This window comes from Aedes aegypti, chromosome 1 (genome assembly GCF_002204515.2).
Source record: "Aedes aegypti strain LVP_AGWG chromosome 1, AaegL5.0 Primary Assembly, whole genome shotgun sequence".
Lineage (NCBI taxonomy): Eukaryota > Metazoa > Arthropoda > Insecta > Diptera > Culicidae > Aedes > Aedes aegypti.
In genome coordinates, this window is record NC_035107.1 from 69,845,776 (window position 1) to 69,863,135 (window position 17,360).

At 38.2% G+C, this 17,360-nt stretch overlaps 1 protein-coding gene across 5 annotated transcripts in view; it reads left to right on the forward strand.

The window, feature by feature from the left end:
• LOC5578628 (serine-rich adhesin for platelets) overlaps positions 1–17,360 on the forward strand; it is a 550,189-nt gene that overhangs the window by 453,196 nt on the left and 79,633 nt on the right. For all 5 annotated transcript variants that reach the window (XM_021839225.1, XM_021839243.1, XM_021839234.1 and 2 more), the window contains exon 3: positions 12,779–12,918. In XM_021839225.1, coding sequence (XP_021694917.1) covers positions 12,779–12,918 — 140 coding nt within the window. The remainder of the gene's footprint in view (positions 1–12,778; positions 12,919–17,360) is intronic.

Below are 17,360 nucleotides of genomic sequence, written 5' to 3' on the forward strand. Positions count from 1 at the left end.
CCAAAAATTACCTGTAATTACCATGAATACTGATTTACAGGCAGAAAGTTAAAGAAGATTTCAAGTAGTTTTTAGGTAAAATAAATTTTGAGAGTTAATTTTTTAATTTCTATTTCTGCTCAAACTTCCAGAATGAAATTTAGGTTGAAAAAAAATGGATGTCATCGCTTTAAGTTTAGATTTACTAGAATTTTTTTTAAAACAATGAGGATTTTCACAATTTTTTAGCAAAATTAATTTTGAGTGTACTCCGAAATTTACATTTAACCATAAACTAATACACTATAATCAAATAAATACAAAAAAATCAAACCGCTTTGAATTTCGATTTATAGGCTAATAAGTTACTAAGAACTACATGTCATAGCTTTGCAAATCGACTTATGGGCATACAGTAACACAAAATAAGTTTTTCAATGTTTATGTTTTTCTTGGTAAAATATATTTTAAGTTTTTTCATAATTCACTATTTCTTAAAAAAAAACTTTGTCATTGTCTTATATATTGATGTTAAGACAAAAAGGTTGGAAGTTTAGGGTTTCTCACCAATTTTTGGGAAAAAATGTTAAATGTGTAATTCAAAATAACTATGTCTGCTCAAATGTGTTTGCTGGACATGTACAAGCAAATTTTTACTGTAAAAGCTAGATATCATCGCTATGAATTTTGTTTTACATGCAAACAGATTGGAAACCTAAAGTGTCTCGGATTTTTTGGAGTAAAACAAATTTTGAGTGTTATCAATAATTTTTATTACTACCCAAAAAGTTTCACTGGACTATTTTAGTCAAATTGATGTCAATGAAACTACATGTCATCGCACTGGATTTTGTTTTATAAGCAAAGACTTTCAAATAACGAGTACTTATTCAACCATTCCATGAAAAACCGATCTAGTGGATCACCGAATTCCGTGAAAATTTGCTATTTTGTTCCTTATCCGAAATAAGGTTACACGTATTTTTGGATTTTTTGATTAGGGTGACCATTTCCAAAATAGGGTGACCAGAAAAATCGCGATTTTGCAAAATTTTTATTTTTCAAATAATTATAACTTTTGAACCGTTCGACCGATTTTCAATCTTTTTGGACGAAATGAAGGCTAGAGATTTTGACTTTTCAGGAAAAATATAAAATTTCACAAAAAATGTGTTTTTTACATGGAAAAACTCAATAGTTTCCGTTTTTACGTGTTTTGAAGGCCTCGGGACCAAAGGGGCTATTGCTGTTCTCATTTTTTCTTGAAAATTCAGAAAATTTTACGTTTACTGTCAAATTTTCATCGGTTAAGCTGTTCAAAAGTAATGATTATTTTTAAAATAAAAAATCTAATGCGCTGAGACCTACAGTGTGTGCCGATGAAAAATGATTGATTTTTTATTTTCAAAAAATATATCTCAAAAACAGTAATAAAACATAAAAAACATACATCGCTGAAAATTTGACAGTAGACGTAAAATTTTCTGAACTTTCAAGAAAAAATGAGAACAGCAATAGCCCCTTTGGTCCCGAGGCCTTCAAAACACAAAAAACGGAAACTATTGAGTTTTTCCATGTAAAAAACACAATTTTTGTGAATTTTTATATTTTTCCTGAAAAGTCAAAATCTCTAGCCTTCATTTCGTCCAAAAAGATTGAAAATCGGTCAAACGGTTCAAAAATTAATTTTTTTTTTTTAAATAATTTTTTTGCAAAATCGCGATTTTTTTGGTCACCCTATTTCGGAAATGGTCACCCTAATCAAAAAATCCAAAAATACGTGTATCCTTATTTCGGATAAGGAACAAAATAGCAAATTTTCACGGAATTCGGTGACCCACTAGATTGGTTTTTCATGGAATGGCTGTATTATTATTTTTTAGTAAAAAATAAATTGAGTGTAATCAAAAAACTGTATTTCGCTTTAAAATCTGCACTACTACAATAATTTTCATGTCAAAAGAACTATATGTCATCGCTTTGAATTTTCTTTTATTGTTGAATGTATTTTCCAAAATGCTTGGAAGTGTCTATTGCTAAATAACTTTGGGTAGACGCATTTATTTCGAGAAAATTAAAATGGACGATGATCCTGAATGATGCTCACTTCCATTGTTGAAACAATTTTTGAAATCGCTTCAAAAACAAAAAAGATATACATTGTCAAAGTTGGACTTCCGAGTTTTTCAGGGGGTTGGATGTGCAGATATAAGGTATATTTGATCATGCTGTAGCGCCACCTGGTGACTGAAGCTTGTCCAACATTTGGAATCAAGCTTTTCCAGCTTAATGAGGAAAGCTCTTCCAGCTACTGCATTTTGTAAATTATTTGCCTTGCATGTTTCGTAGATTTCAATTTTTTTGAAACTGTTTTAAAAAATTTGTATTTTTTTTCAAATATGAAAACTTTGAAAGTTTTGTGAACTATGTAAATTTTGAAAAAAATTGGTTAATTATACCAGCGAGGATCTGATTATGTGTTGTTTAATTCTATTTCTCGCTAAACTTGAAATATAGAAAATTGTTTGATAATTTCAAAAATCTTGAGTTCATAAATTCTAGGAATCTTGAAAATGTTGTTTATTAGGGCAGTTGTAGACTTAAACCTTTAAAATTGAGCGAATGTTTCTAAACTACATTTTTTTTACAATTCGCAGGTTTTTCCAAGTTTTATCAACTTTTCCAAAGGCAATACAACAACAGGTCTACTACCTGAAAAAACTAGGAAATCTTGGAATTATCAGGGAATTTTGTAAAATTTGGAGAAAAACCTGGAATCCTCAGGGATTTTCGATTACAATCAGGGAAATTTTTTTGAGGCAGTAATTCATGGTAGAATATGTTCATGAAAAAGGATTTTCATGTCGAAACGCCCTAAAAATATCGGCAGTGCCGCTTTCAAACTGACCTTTGAGCTGATCAGTGAGTTTTTTTTGGGTATGAAATTCTATCGACTTCCCAAGACATGGTTTAATTTTAGGAATAATATTTGATCAGTAATGGATTCGCATGCCTTCATGCACGATCTTTAAAATTAAGCCTTTTTTATGAAAAATTTCTGACTTATTTTGTAACCTAAACGGAATCTAAAGTTTCTTTTTCCCATATATTGCTTGCAGTGAATTCTGATGCAACATCATGTAGGCTCCAGAGAAACCTTCAGAGACTGTTACGAGACTTTTCCACCAATTCTTTAAAAATTTCATCTTAGATTTCTCGGGGAAAAGCTTCGGGAATGATCCTAGTGGTTTCTCCAGAAATTTCATCTGGGATACTTCCAGGATCTCTCCAGAATTTTTTCTAGAGATTTCTCTATCAATGCTCTTAGATATTCTTCCAGCGATTTTTCAAATAATATCTTAAGTAATTTATCCAGAATTTGTTCCAGGAAATTGTTGAGCACTTCAGTGTTACTATTTCCAGTTGTTTGCTCAGAGATTACTCTGAAATGTTTTACAAACACTATCTTACGACTTCTTCTAGATATTTTTCCATTAACCCTTCAACCGAGTTTTACAGATGATTTTCCAAAGATTTTTGCAGATTTTCTTCCAAGAGAACCGCAAAGGTTAATTCCTGAGTTTTTGAAAGAAATTGTTCAGAGCTTTTTTTTCTAAAAACCCGACAAGAATGTCTAAGCCATTTCATCCACGGGAACTCCAAAGAATTTCTCCGACATATTCTCGAGGAATTATTTGAGAAAATCTATTTAGAACTTTTAAGGTAAAGATGCAACGAAGCCAAACCTCAAATTTTTAAGAGCACAAATCTACAGAACCAGATAGTGGTTTGAGCTGAAAACTTAATCGACTGGTCACCTGCTGGTGGTGACCAATCGATCAAGTTTTCAGCTTGAACGACCCTTCAAAATTTGAGATTTGGCTTCGATGCATCTTCACCTTAAAAGAATTTCCCAAACTCGACCCTTTGTTTCATCATAGAGCTCTTCCAGTTTTTTTTTTAGAAATTCTTCCAGTATTTCATCGAATCGAAGTCGAATCAAAATCTTTACAATCTTCCGTTGGAAGATTCTTATTGTTCCATTGGGAGATTCACAATTTTCGTCGGAAGATTTAAATTTAATTTGCAATCTTTCGTTGAAAGATTTGATATCTTTTGTTGGAAGATACAAAGTTTTACGTTGGAAAATTTACGATCTTCTTCTGAAATGTCTAACGAGTTGTTTTGGAACTTCTGATACACTTGTGTGCAAAAAAATCAAGTTTATTGAATTCCCGCAATGGCGACACAAATAATAGTTCCAAATCGATACTGCTGCAATCACAATAAAACGGAATTGATTCCGCATCGAACCAGATGGTGCCAAATTTTCACCATCTGTAGATACATAAATCTTCACCATTATGCTCATGCAATGCACCTACTCTTGCAGTTTTGGGAGTGTTCTACTCGATTGAATGTTAGCCTGATCCAATCATTGGCTACCCGACTTGAAGATTATAACTAACAAAGAACAAAAAAAATGTCTACTGTATATTCAGCATTTAACGTTGTTCTTATCATTATCAATCGTCAAATGCGATAACAATTAAGTGTAAGTCATCATTTTGGAATTGTAACAAATTGTGTGTCCGATGAATGAGAATTTTGAAGAAAAATTCAGTTTATTCATAGATGCTCTTATTAATCAGGAGTAAGTCTCAAAATTTAAAAAGCCTCCATGTCATAACTTATGTTGTTGCAGTTTTTAATACATTATGTTACGACATTGAACATTAATTCACCATTAGGACCCGACCGAAGACGCATCCCTTCGGCAAAAATCTGCCAACTGAAATAGTTTTACCGCCCAACGTTCAAACGAATTGTAGCGCTCTTGGTGGAAATAATTACACCACATTATCGCTCTTTTGTAACACACGGCCCAAAGCGAAGCTCTTCGTCGAAAGCTGCAGCAGCTAATGGTGATGCAATTGGAGCCTCGCTCGTGTTCTCCTCCTCGGCCAACCGAACGAAGTGCGATGATGCACTTAAGCCCTCCGTTAGGGTGGATCGTGGTTCAAAAAAGTTTGAAAATCCAATCTTCCATATATTCCTTACCATCGTTACGATAAAAATAGTGTTCTGAGAAATTTTTCGGTGGCTATTTAAAGGTGGCGCAATATCAAACCTACATTATATGGAAATTAGTGTGTAGAACCTTTCAAAAACGTTTGTATTGTAATGTAAGTAAATGCTTTCAAAATCCAATCTTCCAAATCTTCATTACCATGTTTACGAAAAAAAGTTGTACACTGCAAATTTTTTGGTTTTGGTTCTGTGGTTCACAGAACAGTTTTTTCGTAGATATGGTAAAAAACGATACGGAAGATTGAATTTCCAAACTTTTTTGAATTTCGAACCGCCCTATCCTCAATCCATTCATTCATCCATGCCCACTGCCGGGTTCAGATTCGTCGATTATCGATTGAGTTGCGGAAAAGTGTGCCCCTATAGTCAGTCAGGCTCTCGCGCCACAGACACTTTAGGTGTAGCCGAAGATACCGACCGGCCAGTAATCCTTTGTGCACGCTGCTCCATCGATTCGAAACGACGTCGGTGCCACCAAGTCTGTCTGAAAAAGTCTTTGCTCTGCAAGATTGCGGCTATACTTACACATAGGTGGGTGTTTTTCTGCGAGGATTTCTTGCTTCCTGGTTGTTTTGAGGCCATCCGGTGGTGGATTACACAAACTGGGTCAAGGAGAATTGATTAATTTGTATGTTGTTTGTTCAGGGTGTCTACTCGTTTACATAAATGGAATTCCCTGATATTACCAGATATTTCCAGATTCTACCAAATAATTCCAGGTTCAAGGAATTCTCTAATTTCAGAAAAAAACATTGACAAAATAATTTGATTCAAAAGCGTTTCAAGCTTCCAGATTAGTTTAATGCATGTTTAACCCTTCTACTGGCAGCTTTATTTTTTACCGCTAAAAAAATATTCAAATCGCGATAACTTTTTTGTTTCTCAATATGTTTGCACCATGTTTTCACAAGTCCTCAAAAAACTCTTCTAGTTTGAGAATCCGTGTCGATATTAATAATTGGTGATCTAGTTTTGAAGGTATTCCGATGTTCCTTGGGGGACCGACATTTTCCATATAAAATGTCTTTGGCGGCCATTTTGTCTTTGGTCAATTTATAAAAAAATAAAATGTGGACTATATAATGCCAGGTAATAAGGAGCCACTCTGAAAAAATCATGCAAATCGGATCAGTATTCTTGAAGAAATCTGAAAATTACGGTATGAGGCTTATTTGAGTTTTCAAGATCTTTATTTGTCCAGTGTGGTACCAGAAACATAGATACTCATTACACAAAGACGGCTGCACCAAATTGCTTCATTTTTTCACAACATACTCGCATTAATGTATCATTTCGAGGAGTGAATATTCGAATACGACAAAAAATCTGTAGCCTGAGATATTTACGTGGGTTATGGCTACGCGTCGGTCTCCCAAGAAACTTTGGAATATCTTCGGGTCCAGATGATCAATTATCAATATCGACACATATTCTAATACTAGAAGAGTTTTTTGAAAGCTTGTGAAAAAAATGGTGCAAAAATATCGAGAAATTAAAAAGTTATCGCGATTTGCTATTAAGCTATTTCAAGGTGGAACAATATCAAAACTTGGGTTTTGTTTTCAACTGAATCGTATTTGATAATGAGGCTTCATCATTTTTGGATACTTAGGACAGCTAAATGGGCGAAAAAAGAAAAAAAAAATTACAGAAGATTTATTTCTCTATGGAAATGTAAATGACTTTTTCCAGAAATTTGATAAATATTCAAAAAAAAAAACGTGAGGTTTTTTTTAAAGCAAATTTTGAAAAAAAACTTGTGCAAGTTTTAATAATGAATGCGGTTACTAGAAGAACCCATAGATCCTTGAGGAATTTTTAGAAGAGTTTCTGGGTAAACTGTTGGGATGATTGAAGAAAAAGGAAAAACATGTGCAGGATTTTCTGGCGAAATTAGTATGGAACCTTAAATAAATTTTTGTAAGTATGTTTGAAAGAACTGCAGTTGTAATTCTTCGATGAAATTCTGGAGAAATTTCTAGAAAAAAGTCTAGAAGAACTCTATGATGAAACAATGGGTCGAGTTTGGGAAATTCTTTGAAAAGTTCTTAATTGATTTTCTCGAATAACGCATCGAGAATATTTTGGAGAAATTCTTTGGAGTGGATGAAATGACGTAGACACTTTTGTCGGATTTCTTAAAAAAAAACTGAACATTTTTTTCAAAAACTCTGGAATTAACTTTTGTGGTTTTCTGGAAGTCACTGGAAGAATATCTAAGAGAATTGGTAGAGGAATCTCTAGAAGAATTTTTGGACAGATTCCTGTAGTAATCCCTGGAAGTATCCCAGATGAAACCTCTGGAGAAACCACTAGGATAATTCCCGAAGCTTTTCCTCGAAAAATCTGAGATGAAATTTTGAAAGAATTAGTGGAAAAGTCTCGTAACAGTCTCTGAAGGTTTCTCTGGAGTCTACATAATCTTGCATCAGAATTCACTGCAAGCAAGATATGGAAAAAAGAAACTTAAGATTTCGTTTTGGTTAAAAAATAAATAAAGACTTCAGAGACCTTTCATCAAAAATAGAGGCTTGCATTAAAATAAAGATCAAGTTTTTTAAAAGGGGCCTGCTATCAGCCCCTTTGTTTTGACGTTTTAAATTGAAAGTGGTTTATATTCCAAATAACTTTCCCTATATCAGTTTTCCAAGTTTCGAATAATTTTCAAAATCGTGCATGAAGGCATGCGAATCCATTACTGATCAAACATTATTCCTAAAATTATGGGGGAATGTCTTGGGAAGTCGATCAAATTTCATAACCGAAAAGATCCTCACTAAACAGCTCAAGGAGCATTTTAAAAGCGACGCAGCCAGAATTTTTTGGAGCGTTTCAGCGTGAAACATATTCCACCATGAATTAATGTCTCATAGAAATTTCCCTGATTGTAATCGAAAATCCCTGAGAATTCAAGGTTTTTCCCAGGCTTAACAAAATACCCTAATGATTCCAGAATATCAGTTTTTTTCAGATAACAGACACTCTGTTGTTGTATTGCAGTTGGATAAGTTGATAAAATTTGGAAAAATTTGTGAAAAAAATTGTAATTTAGAAACATTCGCTCAAATTTGAAAGTTTAATGCCCTAATAAACAAAATTTCCAAAATTTTTAACATTTTCAATATAAGTAGAATTTACAATATCAAGATTTTTGAAATTATCAACCATTTTTCTATGTTCTAAGTTTAGGGAGGTATAGAATTATACATCACATAATCAGTTCCTCGGTGGTATAGTGAGCCAAAATTTTTCAAAATTTACGTAATTCATAAGATTTTCAATTCATAAGTATTCAAATTTAACAAAAATTACATAATTTTTGAAAACATTTTCAAAAAAATTTTGCAAAATATACTAGGAGGAGAAAAAGATTTCCTCCTAAAGCTGCAAAAGCTTGATTCCAAATGTTAGAAAAGATTACTACTAGATGTTGCAAAAGCTTCCTTACAGATGCTACAAAAAACTTCCTTTCAGAAGCTGCAGAGTTTCTTTCAAGTAGCTGGAAGAGCTTCGATCCAAAAGGTGGGAATACCTGGCTCCAGAAGCTGAAGATGCTTCCTTCCAGAAACTGCAGAAGCTTCCTTCAAATAGCTGGAGCAGTTTTCTCATAGAAGCTGGAAAAACTTTCTACTAAAAGTTGGAATAGCTCCTTTAAATAAGCTTTCCTTCCACAAGTATCCGACCAGAAGCCAAACAATTTCGCTCTCCAGAAGCTGAAAACCATTGTTTCAGAAGCTGGTAAAGAGCCCCTTCCAAAAGTTGGAAAAGCTTCCTTCCAGAAGCTAGAAAACATTCCTTACATGAGTTGAGAAAGCTTCATTTCAGAACCTGGAGAAGGGTTCTTCCAGAAGCTTGGAAAGCTTCCTTCCAGAAGCTGGAAAAGCTTCCTTCTAGAAGCTTGAAAAGCTTTATTCCAGAAGCTGAAAAACCTTCCCTCCAGAAGCTGAAAATGCTTCCTATCTCCAGAAGCTGGAAAGGGTTCCTTACAGGAGTTGTGAAAACTATCCTCCTGAATCTGTGAAAAGCTTTCTCCAGAAGCAGGAAAAGCTTCTCTAAACTTTAAAAAGCCTCCTTCCAGAAGATGGCAAAGCTTCCTGCCAGAAGCTAGAGAAGCTTTCTCTCACTAGCTGAAAAAGCTTCCTTCTAGAAGCTGGAAAAGAATTCTTCCAGAATCTGGAAAAGCTTTCTTCCAGAAGCTGGAAAAGCTTCCTTCCAGAAGCTGGAAAAGCTTTCTTCCAAAATTTGGAAAAGCTTTCTTCCGGAAGTTAGAAAAGCTTTCTTCCAGAACGTAAAAAGCTTCCTTCCAGAAGCTGGAGAAGTTTCCTTACAGAAGCTGGAAATGCTTCCTTCTAGAAGCTTGAAAAATTCTTCACAGAACTGGAAAAGCTTCCTACCAAAACTTGAAAAAGCTTTCTTCCAGAAGCTAGAAAAGCCTTCTTCCAGAAGCTGAAAAAGCTTTCATCTAGAAGCTGGAAGTGCTTCCTTCCAAAAGCTGGCAAAGCTTCCTTCGAGTAGGTAGCAAAGCTTCCTTCCAAAGATGACTAAGCTTCCTGCCAGAAGCTTGAGAAGGTTTCTCTCACTAGCTGAAAAAGCTTCCTTCCAGAAGCTGGAAAAGAATTCTTCCAGAATCTTGGAAAGCTTTCTTCCAGAATCTAAATAAGCTTTCTTCCAGAAGCTGGAAAAGCTTCCTTCTAGAACCTGGAAAAGCTTTCTTCCAAAATTTGGAAACTCTTTCTTTCGGAAGCTAGAAAAGCTTTTTTAAAGAAGCTGAAAAAGCTTCCTTCCAGAAGCTGAAAAAGCTTCCTTCCAGAAGCTGGAGAAGTTTTCTTACAGAAGCTGGAAAAGCTTCCTTCCAGACACTGGAAAAATTTCCTTTCAGAAGCTGAAAAAGCGTCCTTCCACAAGCTGGAAAAATTTGCTTACAGAAGCTGGGAAAGCTTTTTCCAGTAGCTGGAAAAACTTCTTTCCAGAAGCTAATTAAGCTTCTTTCAGAAGCTTGGAAAGCTTTCTTCCAGAAATTTGGAAAGCTTTCTTCCAGAAGCTGGAAGAGCTTCCTTCCAAAATTTGAAAAAGCTTTCTTCCAGGAGCTGAAAGCTGCAGAAGCTGGAGAAGTTTTTTTTACAGAAGCTGGAAAAGCTTTTTCCAGACGCTGGAAAAATTCCTTCCAGAAGCTGGAGATGTTTCCTTACAGAAGCTGGACAAGCTGTTTTCCAGAAGCTTGGAAAGGTTTGTTCCAGAAATTTGGAAATCTTACTTCCAGAAGCTGAAAAAGCTTACTTCCATAAGCTGATAAAGCTTCCTGCGAGAAGCTGGAAAAGCTTCCTTTCAGATGCTGGAAAAGCTTCCTCCCAGAAGCTGGAAAAGCTTCCTTGCAAATGCTGGAAAAGCTTCCTTCCAGGAGCTGGAGATGTACCTTTCAGAAGCTGAGAAAGCTATCTTCCAGATGCTAGTAAAGCTTCCTTCCAGAAGCTGGAAAAGCTTCCTTACAGAAGTTGGAAAAGCTTCCTTACAGAAGCTGGAAAGCTTCCTTACAGAAGCTGTAAAAGCTTCCAAGCATAAGCTGGGAAAAACTTTCTTGCAGAAGCTGAAAAAGCTTCCTTGCAGAAGCTTGAAAAGCTTCCTTCCAGAAGCTGGGAAACCCTTCTTCCAGAAGCTGGAGAAGTTTCCTTACAGAAGCTGGAAAAGCTGCTTTCCAGAAGCTTGGAAAGGTTTCTTCCAGAAAATGAAAAGCTTCCTTCGAGAAGCTGAAAAAGCTTCCTTCCAGAAGTGGGAAGAGCTTTTTTCCAGGAGTTGGAGAAATTCCCATCTATAAACTGTAAAAGCCTCCTTCCAGAAGCTGGAAAAGCTTCCGTCCAGAAGCTTGAAATTATTCCTTTCAGAATCTGGGAAAATCTTCCTTCCAGAAGCTAAAAAAGCTTTCTTCCAGAAGCTGGAAAAAGCTTGCTTCCAGAAGCCGGAAGATTTTCCTTCCAAAAGCCGGAAGATCATCCTTCCAGAAGCTGGAAAGCTTCTTTCCATAAGTTGTAAAACTTTTTTTATGAGATGGAAGAGCTTCCAGCTTGAAATGCTTTCTTCTAGAAGGCTTGAAATGCTTTCTTCTAGAAGGTGCAGAAGCTTGCTTTCACAAGCTGCAAAGCTGCCTTCCAGAGCTTGGAAAAGCTTCTTTCCTTAGTGATTTCAATATTTGCAAAGAATCCCTGACATAATTCTGAGAGCGTCGCTGCCATTGTTTTAAATAGTTTCTTTTCAGGTTTCTCAAAGAATCTCTATCAAAAAACTGAAAAAATCCCTAGTAAAATTCTGCAAAAATCCCAGAATGTCAGAATTTTTCGAGAACTAACGGCAGAATTTTGAATAAAAATTCATTCACAGTATTCACAAAATTAATTAAATAAACAAAATTTACATGATTTACATGATTTTCAAAAAACAAAAGAGTTATAATATTTACAAAAATTTAAAATATATACAAAATTTCCAAAAAAAACAATACATAATTTCATGAAATTTATGTCTCAATTCCCTGAAATTATGTTTCAACCGGTAAACGGTAAACCATCGCTGGAATTAATGTGTCTAACATATTGCAGCCCAAAGGCCGAATGTTTATCATAAATTTCCAAAACAACTATCATTACGGCGTTTTTCACTAATGGATCTGGTGCCGTGATCTCTCCACTTCTGGCGTGCGGAATTTACGATCCACCATGTTCACAGCTATCCTCCGCTTTACGCCCAAACACAGCCGGTCGATCTTTCAAGTCGGATTAGTTTGGCACTTTTTCACCTCATTTTATCGACAGCGCATCAGTGACCGATCGGTAGCACTCGAAATGCTCTTGAGTGAGACGAGGAATTCGCTGAACCAGCTGATTTGCATATTTTTTGCCAGGTGCTTGCTTCTGGTGTTTCGTCGCCACTGACTGTTCTTTTTTTTCCACTAATTCAGCTTCCTCTCTTTTGCTAATCGTGCGATCAACGCGGTCTAAAATGTATTGCTAATTAGTCAGTTATGTTGGTCGGCATTGACGGTAGGAAATCCGATTCGGGTGTGATGGATACTTTGAAGATGGAGGGTTTGCTTCTAGTTTGATTCGACAAATCTGCAGATTTTGTTTATTTTATGGAATATAACAAAAAATTAAAAAAAAAATTTTTTTGTTATAATTTTTTAAGTTTAATAACATTTGTTTCACTCGATTGCTTCCACACTACAACTTTAATTTCGCTGTTGTTTTAGCATTAAGTTGAAACGTTTTGTCGAAAACTGAAAGAGGCAGGCAAGCAATCAACAACAGCCACTCACCGCTCCACTCGGTCTTGACCTCGGTGTATCGGACGGACCCAAACAGCAATCAATCTTCAAATCCCATCATTCGCTTCGCGGGTTCGCCACAAATCCATTCGCATGCGGGATCCCGTTAAACGCAATGAATGAAACGGTTTTTTTTTCGGGTTGTTGTTTTTTCGCACAACTGTGTGTAGGTCATCTGGTTGGTTTCGTTTTGAGCCCCTCGAGTAAAAAAACGTACAATTATTTAGATAACCTTGAAATAACAATTAGAGCTCGGTTGAAGAGGAACACCAATAACTATAAGAAACAATCTCTCCACGTTTCGATGAAGCGTGGAAGATTGCTTTCGGTCAATACACCGTTTTGCTAATCTGGGTTTTATTTTGCTCTTGCATCTCTTCCATCTCCAAACAGGAATTGCAGAATGAAGTCGGCGCTCTATTGGAATTCCGCGATCTGGTTATCGAGACCTTTCCCGATCTTAAAACGAAGATGGCATCGTCCACTGCCAACAGCACACTCACCGGTATCCCATCGTCATCGCTGGCGTCCAGGTAAGTTCCGTTTTCATCAATTGTAACTCAATTTTATACTAGCTATACCAAACAGATTACCAGCTACTGAGCTTCTAGTCAGAAAATGAAAAAAAAAACTGCCAGTCAGAATCCTAAGAAGCACGCAGCCAAATCCGGAAATGCTCTCCTTCAGTAACTGAAAAGGCTTTCTTGAATAAGCTGAAAAATTTCCTCGAAGCTTCTTCCAGAAGCTCGAAAAGCTACCAGAAGCTGGAAGATCTTCCTTACAGAAGTAAGAAGAAGCTTCTTCTCAAGAAGCTGGAAGAGCTTACTCCCAGAAGTAAAAAGACGCTGGAAAAGCTTCCTTCCAGAAGCTGGAAGAGCTTTCTCCCAGATGCTGGAAAAGCTTCCTTTCAGAAGCTGGAAGATCTTTCTTCCAGAAGCTGGAAGAGCTTTCTTCCAAAAAGCTGGAAGATCTTTCTTCCAGAAGCTGGAAGAGCTTTCTTCCAAAAAGCTGGAAGATCTTTCTTCCAGAAGCTGGAAGAGCTCTCTTCCAGAAGCTGGAAGAGCTCTCTTCCAGAAGCTGGAAGAGCTCTCTTCCAGAAGCTGGAAGAGCTCTCTTCCAGAAGCTGGAAGAGCTCTCTTCCAGAAGCTGGGAGAGCTCTCTTCCAGAAGCTGGAAGAGCTCTCTTCCAGAAGCTGGAAGAGCTCTCTTCCAGAAGCTGGAAGAGCTCTCTTCCAGAAGCTGGAAGAGCTCTCTTCCAGAAGCTGGAAGAGCTCTCTTCCAGAAGCTGGAAGAGCTCTCTTCCAGAAGCTGGAAGAGCTCTCTTCCAGAAGCTGGAAGAGCTCTCTTCCAGAAGCTGGAAGAGCTCTCTTCCAGAAGCTGGAAGAGCTTACTACCAGAAGCTGGAAGAGCTCTCTTCCAGAAGCTGGAAGAGCTTACTACCAGAAGCTGGAAGAGCTTTCTTCCGATTGCTGGAGAGCTTTCTTCTAGAAGCTGGAAGAGCTTCCTTCCAGAAGTTGGAAGAGCTTCCTTCCAGAAGTTGGAAGAGCTTTCTTCCAAAAGCTGGAAGAGCTTCCTTCCAGAAGCTGGAAGAGTTTCTTTCAGAAGCTGGAAGAGCTTTCTACCAGAAGCTGGAAGAGCTTTCTTCCAAAAACTGGAGGAGCTTTCTTCCAGAAGCTGGAAGAGCTTTCTTCCAGGAACTGGAGGAGCTTTCTACCAGAAGCTGGAGGAGCTTGCTTCCAGAAGCTGGAGAAGCTTTCTTCCAGAAACTGGAGGAGCTTTCTTCCAGGTGCTGGAAGAGCTTTCTTCCAGAAGCTGGACGAGCTTTCTTCTAGAAACTGGAAGTGCTTTCTTCTAGAAGCTGGAAGAGCTTTCTTCCAGAAGCTTGAAGAGCTTTCTAATAGGAGCTGGAAAGCTTCCTTCCAGAAGCTGGTAAGCTTCCTTCCAGAAGCTGGTAAGCTTCCTTCCAGAAGCTGGTAAGCTTCCTTCCAGAAGCTGGAAAGCTTCCTTCCAGAAGCTGGAAAGCTTCCTTCCAGAAGCTGGAAAGCTTCCTTCCAGAAGCTGGAAGAGCTCTCTTCCAGAAGCTGGAAGAGCTCTCTTCCAGAAGCTGGAAGAGCTCTCTTCCAGAAGCTGGAAGAGCTCTCTTCCAGAAGCTGGAAGAGCTCTCTTCCAGAAGCTGGAAGAGCTCTCTTCCAGAAGCTGGAAGAGCTCTCTTCCAGAAGCTGGAAGAGCTCTCTTCCAGAAGCTGGAAGAGCTCTCTTCCAGAAGCTGGAAGAGCTCTCTTCCAGAAGCTGGAAGAGCTCTCTTCCAGAAGCTGGAAGAGCTCTCTTCCAGAAGCTGGAAGAGCTCTCTTCCAGAAGCTGGAAGAGCTCTCTTCCAGAAGCTGGAAGAGCTCTCTTCCAGAAGCTGGAAGAGCTCTCTTCCAGAAGCTGGAAGAGCTCTCTTCCAGAAGCTGGAAGAGCTCTCTTCCAGAAGCTGGAAGAGCTCTCTTCCAGAAGCTGGAAGAGCTCTCTTCCAGAAGCTGGAAGAGCTCTCTTCCAGAAGCTGGAAGAGCTCTCTTCCAGAAGCTGGAAGAGCTCTCTTCCAGAAGCTGGAAGAGCTCTCTTCCAGAAGCTGGAAGAGCTCTCTTCCAGAAGCTGGAAGAGCTCTCTTCCAGAAGCTGGAAGAGCTCTCTTCCAGAAGCTGGAAGAGCTCTCTTCCAGAAGCTGGAAAGCTTCCTTCCAGAAGCTGGAAAGCTTCCTTCCAGAAGCTGGAAAGCTTCCTTCCAGAAGCTGGAAAGCTTCCTTCCAGAAGCTGGAAGAGCTTTCTTCGAGAAGTTGGAAGTGCTTCTTTCCAGTAGCTGGAAGAGCTTTTTTCCAGGAGCAGGAAGAGCATCCTTCCAGAGGCTGCAAGAGCTTTCTTCCAGAAGTTGGAAATGTTTTTTTCCAGAAACTGGAAGAGCTTTCTTTTCAGAAGCTGCAAGAGCTTTCTTTCAGAAGCTGCAAGAGCTTTCTTTCAGAAGCTGGAAGAGCTTTCTTCCAGAATTTCCTTCGAGAAGCTGAAAGAGCTATAATCTCTCTCAGGATTTCGAGCAAACATCTCTCAAGATTTTGAGAGAATCCCTGTCATGATTCTGAGAGAATCCCTGTCATGATTCTGAGAAAGTCGCTCTCAGGATTCCGAGAAAATCCCTCTCAGGATCCCGAGAGGATCCCTCTCAGGATTTTGAGAGAATTCCTCTCAGGATTCTGAAATTATCCTGCTCAGGATACTGAAAGAATCTTGCTCAGGAAGCTGAGAGAATCCTGCTCAGAAATCTGAGAGAATCCCTCTCAGGATTTTGAGAGAATCCCTGTCATGATTCTGAGAGAATCCCTCTCAGGATTCTGAGAGAATCCCTCTCAGGATTCTGAGAGAATCCCTCTCAGGATTCTGAGAGAATCCCTCTCAGGATTCTGAGAGAATCCCTCTCAGGATTCTGAGAGAATCCCTCTCAGGATTCTGAGAGAATCCCTCTCAGGATTCTGAGAGAATCCCTCTCAGGATTCTGAGAGAATCCCTCTCAGGATTCTGAGAGAATCCCTCTCAGGATTCTGAGAGAATCCCTCTCAGGATTCTGAGAGAATCCCTCTCAGGATTCTGAGAGAATCCCTCTCAGGATTCTGAGAGAATCCCTCTCAGGATTCTGAGAGAATCCCTCTCAGGATTCTGAGAGAATCCCTCTCAGGATTCTGAGAGAATCCCTCTCAGGATTCTGAGAGAATCCCTCTCAGGATTCTGAGAGATTCCCTCTCAGGATTCTAAGAGAATCCCTCTCAGGATTCTGAGAGTATCCCTCTCAAGATTCTGAGAGAATCCCTCTCAGGATTCTGAGAGAATCCCTCTCAGGATTCTGAGAGAATCCCTCTCAGGATTCTAAGATAATCCCGCTCTGAGAGAATCCCTCTCAGGATTCTGAGAGAATCCCTCTCAGGATTCTGAGAGAATCCCTCTCAGGATTCTGAGAGAATCCCTCTCAGGATTCTGAAAGAATCCCTCTCAGGATTCTGAGAGAATCCCTTTCAGGATTCTGAAGGAGAATCCTTCTCAGGATTGGAGAATCCGTCTCAAGATTCTGAGAGAATCCCTCTCAGAATTCTGAGAGAATCCTTCTCTAGATTCTGAGAATCCCTCTCTACATTTTGAGAGAACTCATTTATTGATTCGGATAGATTCTCTCTTAGGATTCTGAGAGAATCCCTCTCAGGATTCGATTCCGAGAGAATCCCTCTGAGGATTCTGAGAGAATCCCTCTCTGGATTCGGAGAGAATTCCTCTCCGGATTCAGAGAAAATTCCTCTCAGTATTCTGAGAGAATCCTCCTCAAGATTCTAAGAGAATCTCTCTCAAGATTCTGAGATAATTACACAGGAAGATTTTATTTCAGGATTTTAATTGAATTTCTCTCAGACTTCTGAAAGAATCTCTCTTAGGATTCGAAGAGAATTATTTGAACGATTCCTAGAGAAACCATCTCAGGATTCTGTGTGAAATACTCTCAGGATTCTCGAAAAATCCCTGTCAGGATTCTGAGAGAATCCTCCCCTAAATTCTGATATAATTCCTCTCTGGATTCTGAGTGAAGTCGTTTCAGGATCCTGAGAGAATTCCTCTCAGGATTTTGAGAGAATGCTTCTCAGTGTTCTGAAAGAATTCCTCTTAGGATTCTGAGGGAATCCTCCTCAACATTCTGAGAGAATCCCTCTCAATATTCTTAGACTATTTCTCTCAGGATTCAGAAAGATTTTATCTAAGGATTCTGAGAAAATTCCTCTCTAGATTATAAAAGAATATCTCTCAGTATTCCGAGAGAATCCCTCTCAGGATTTCTAGACAATCTCTCTCAGAATTCCGAGAGAATCCCTTTTAGGATTCCGATAGAATCCGTCTCAGGATTTGGAGAGAATCCCTGTCAAGATTCTGTGGAAATCTCACTCAGAATTCCTAGAGAATCCCACTCA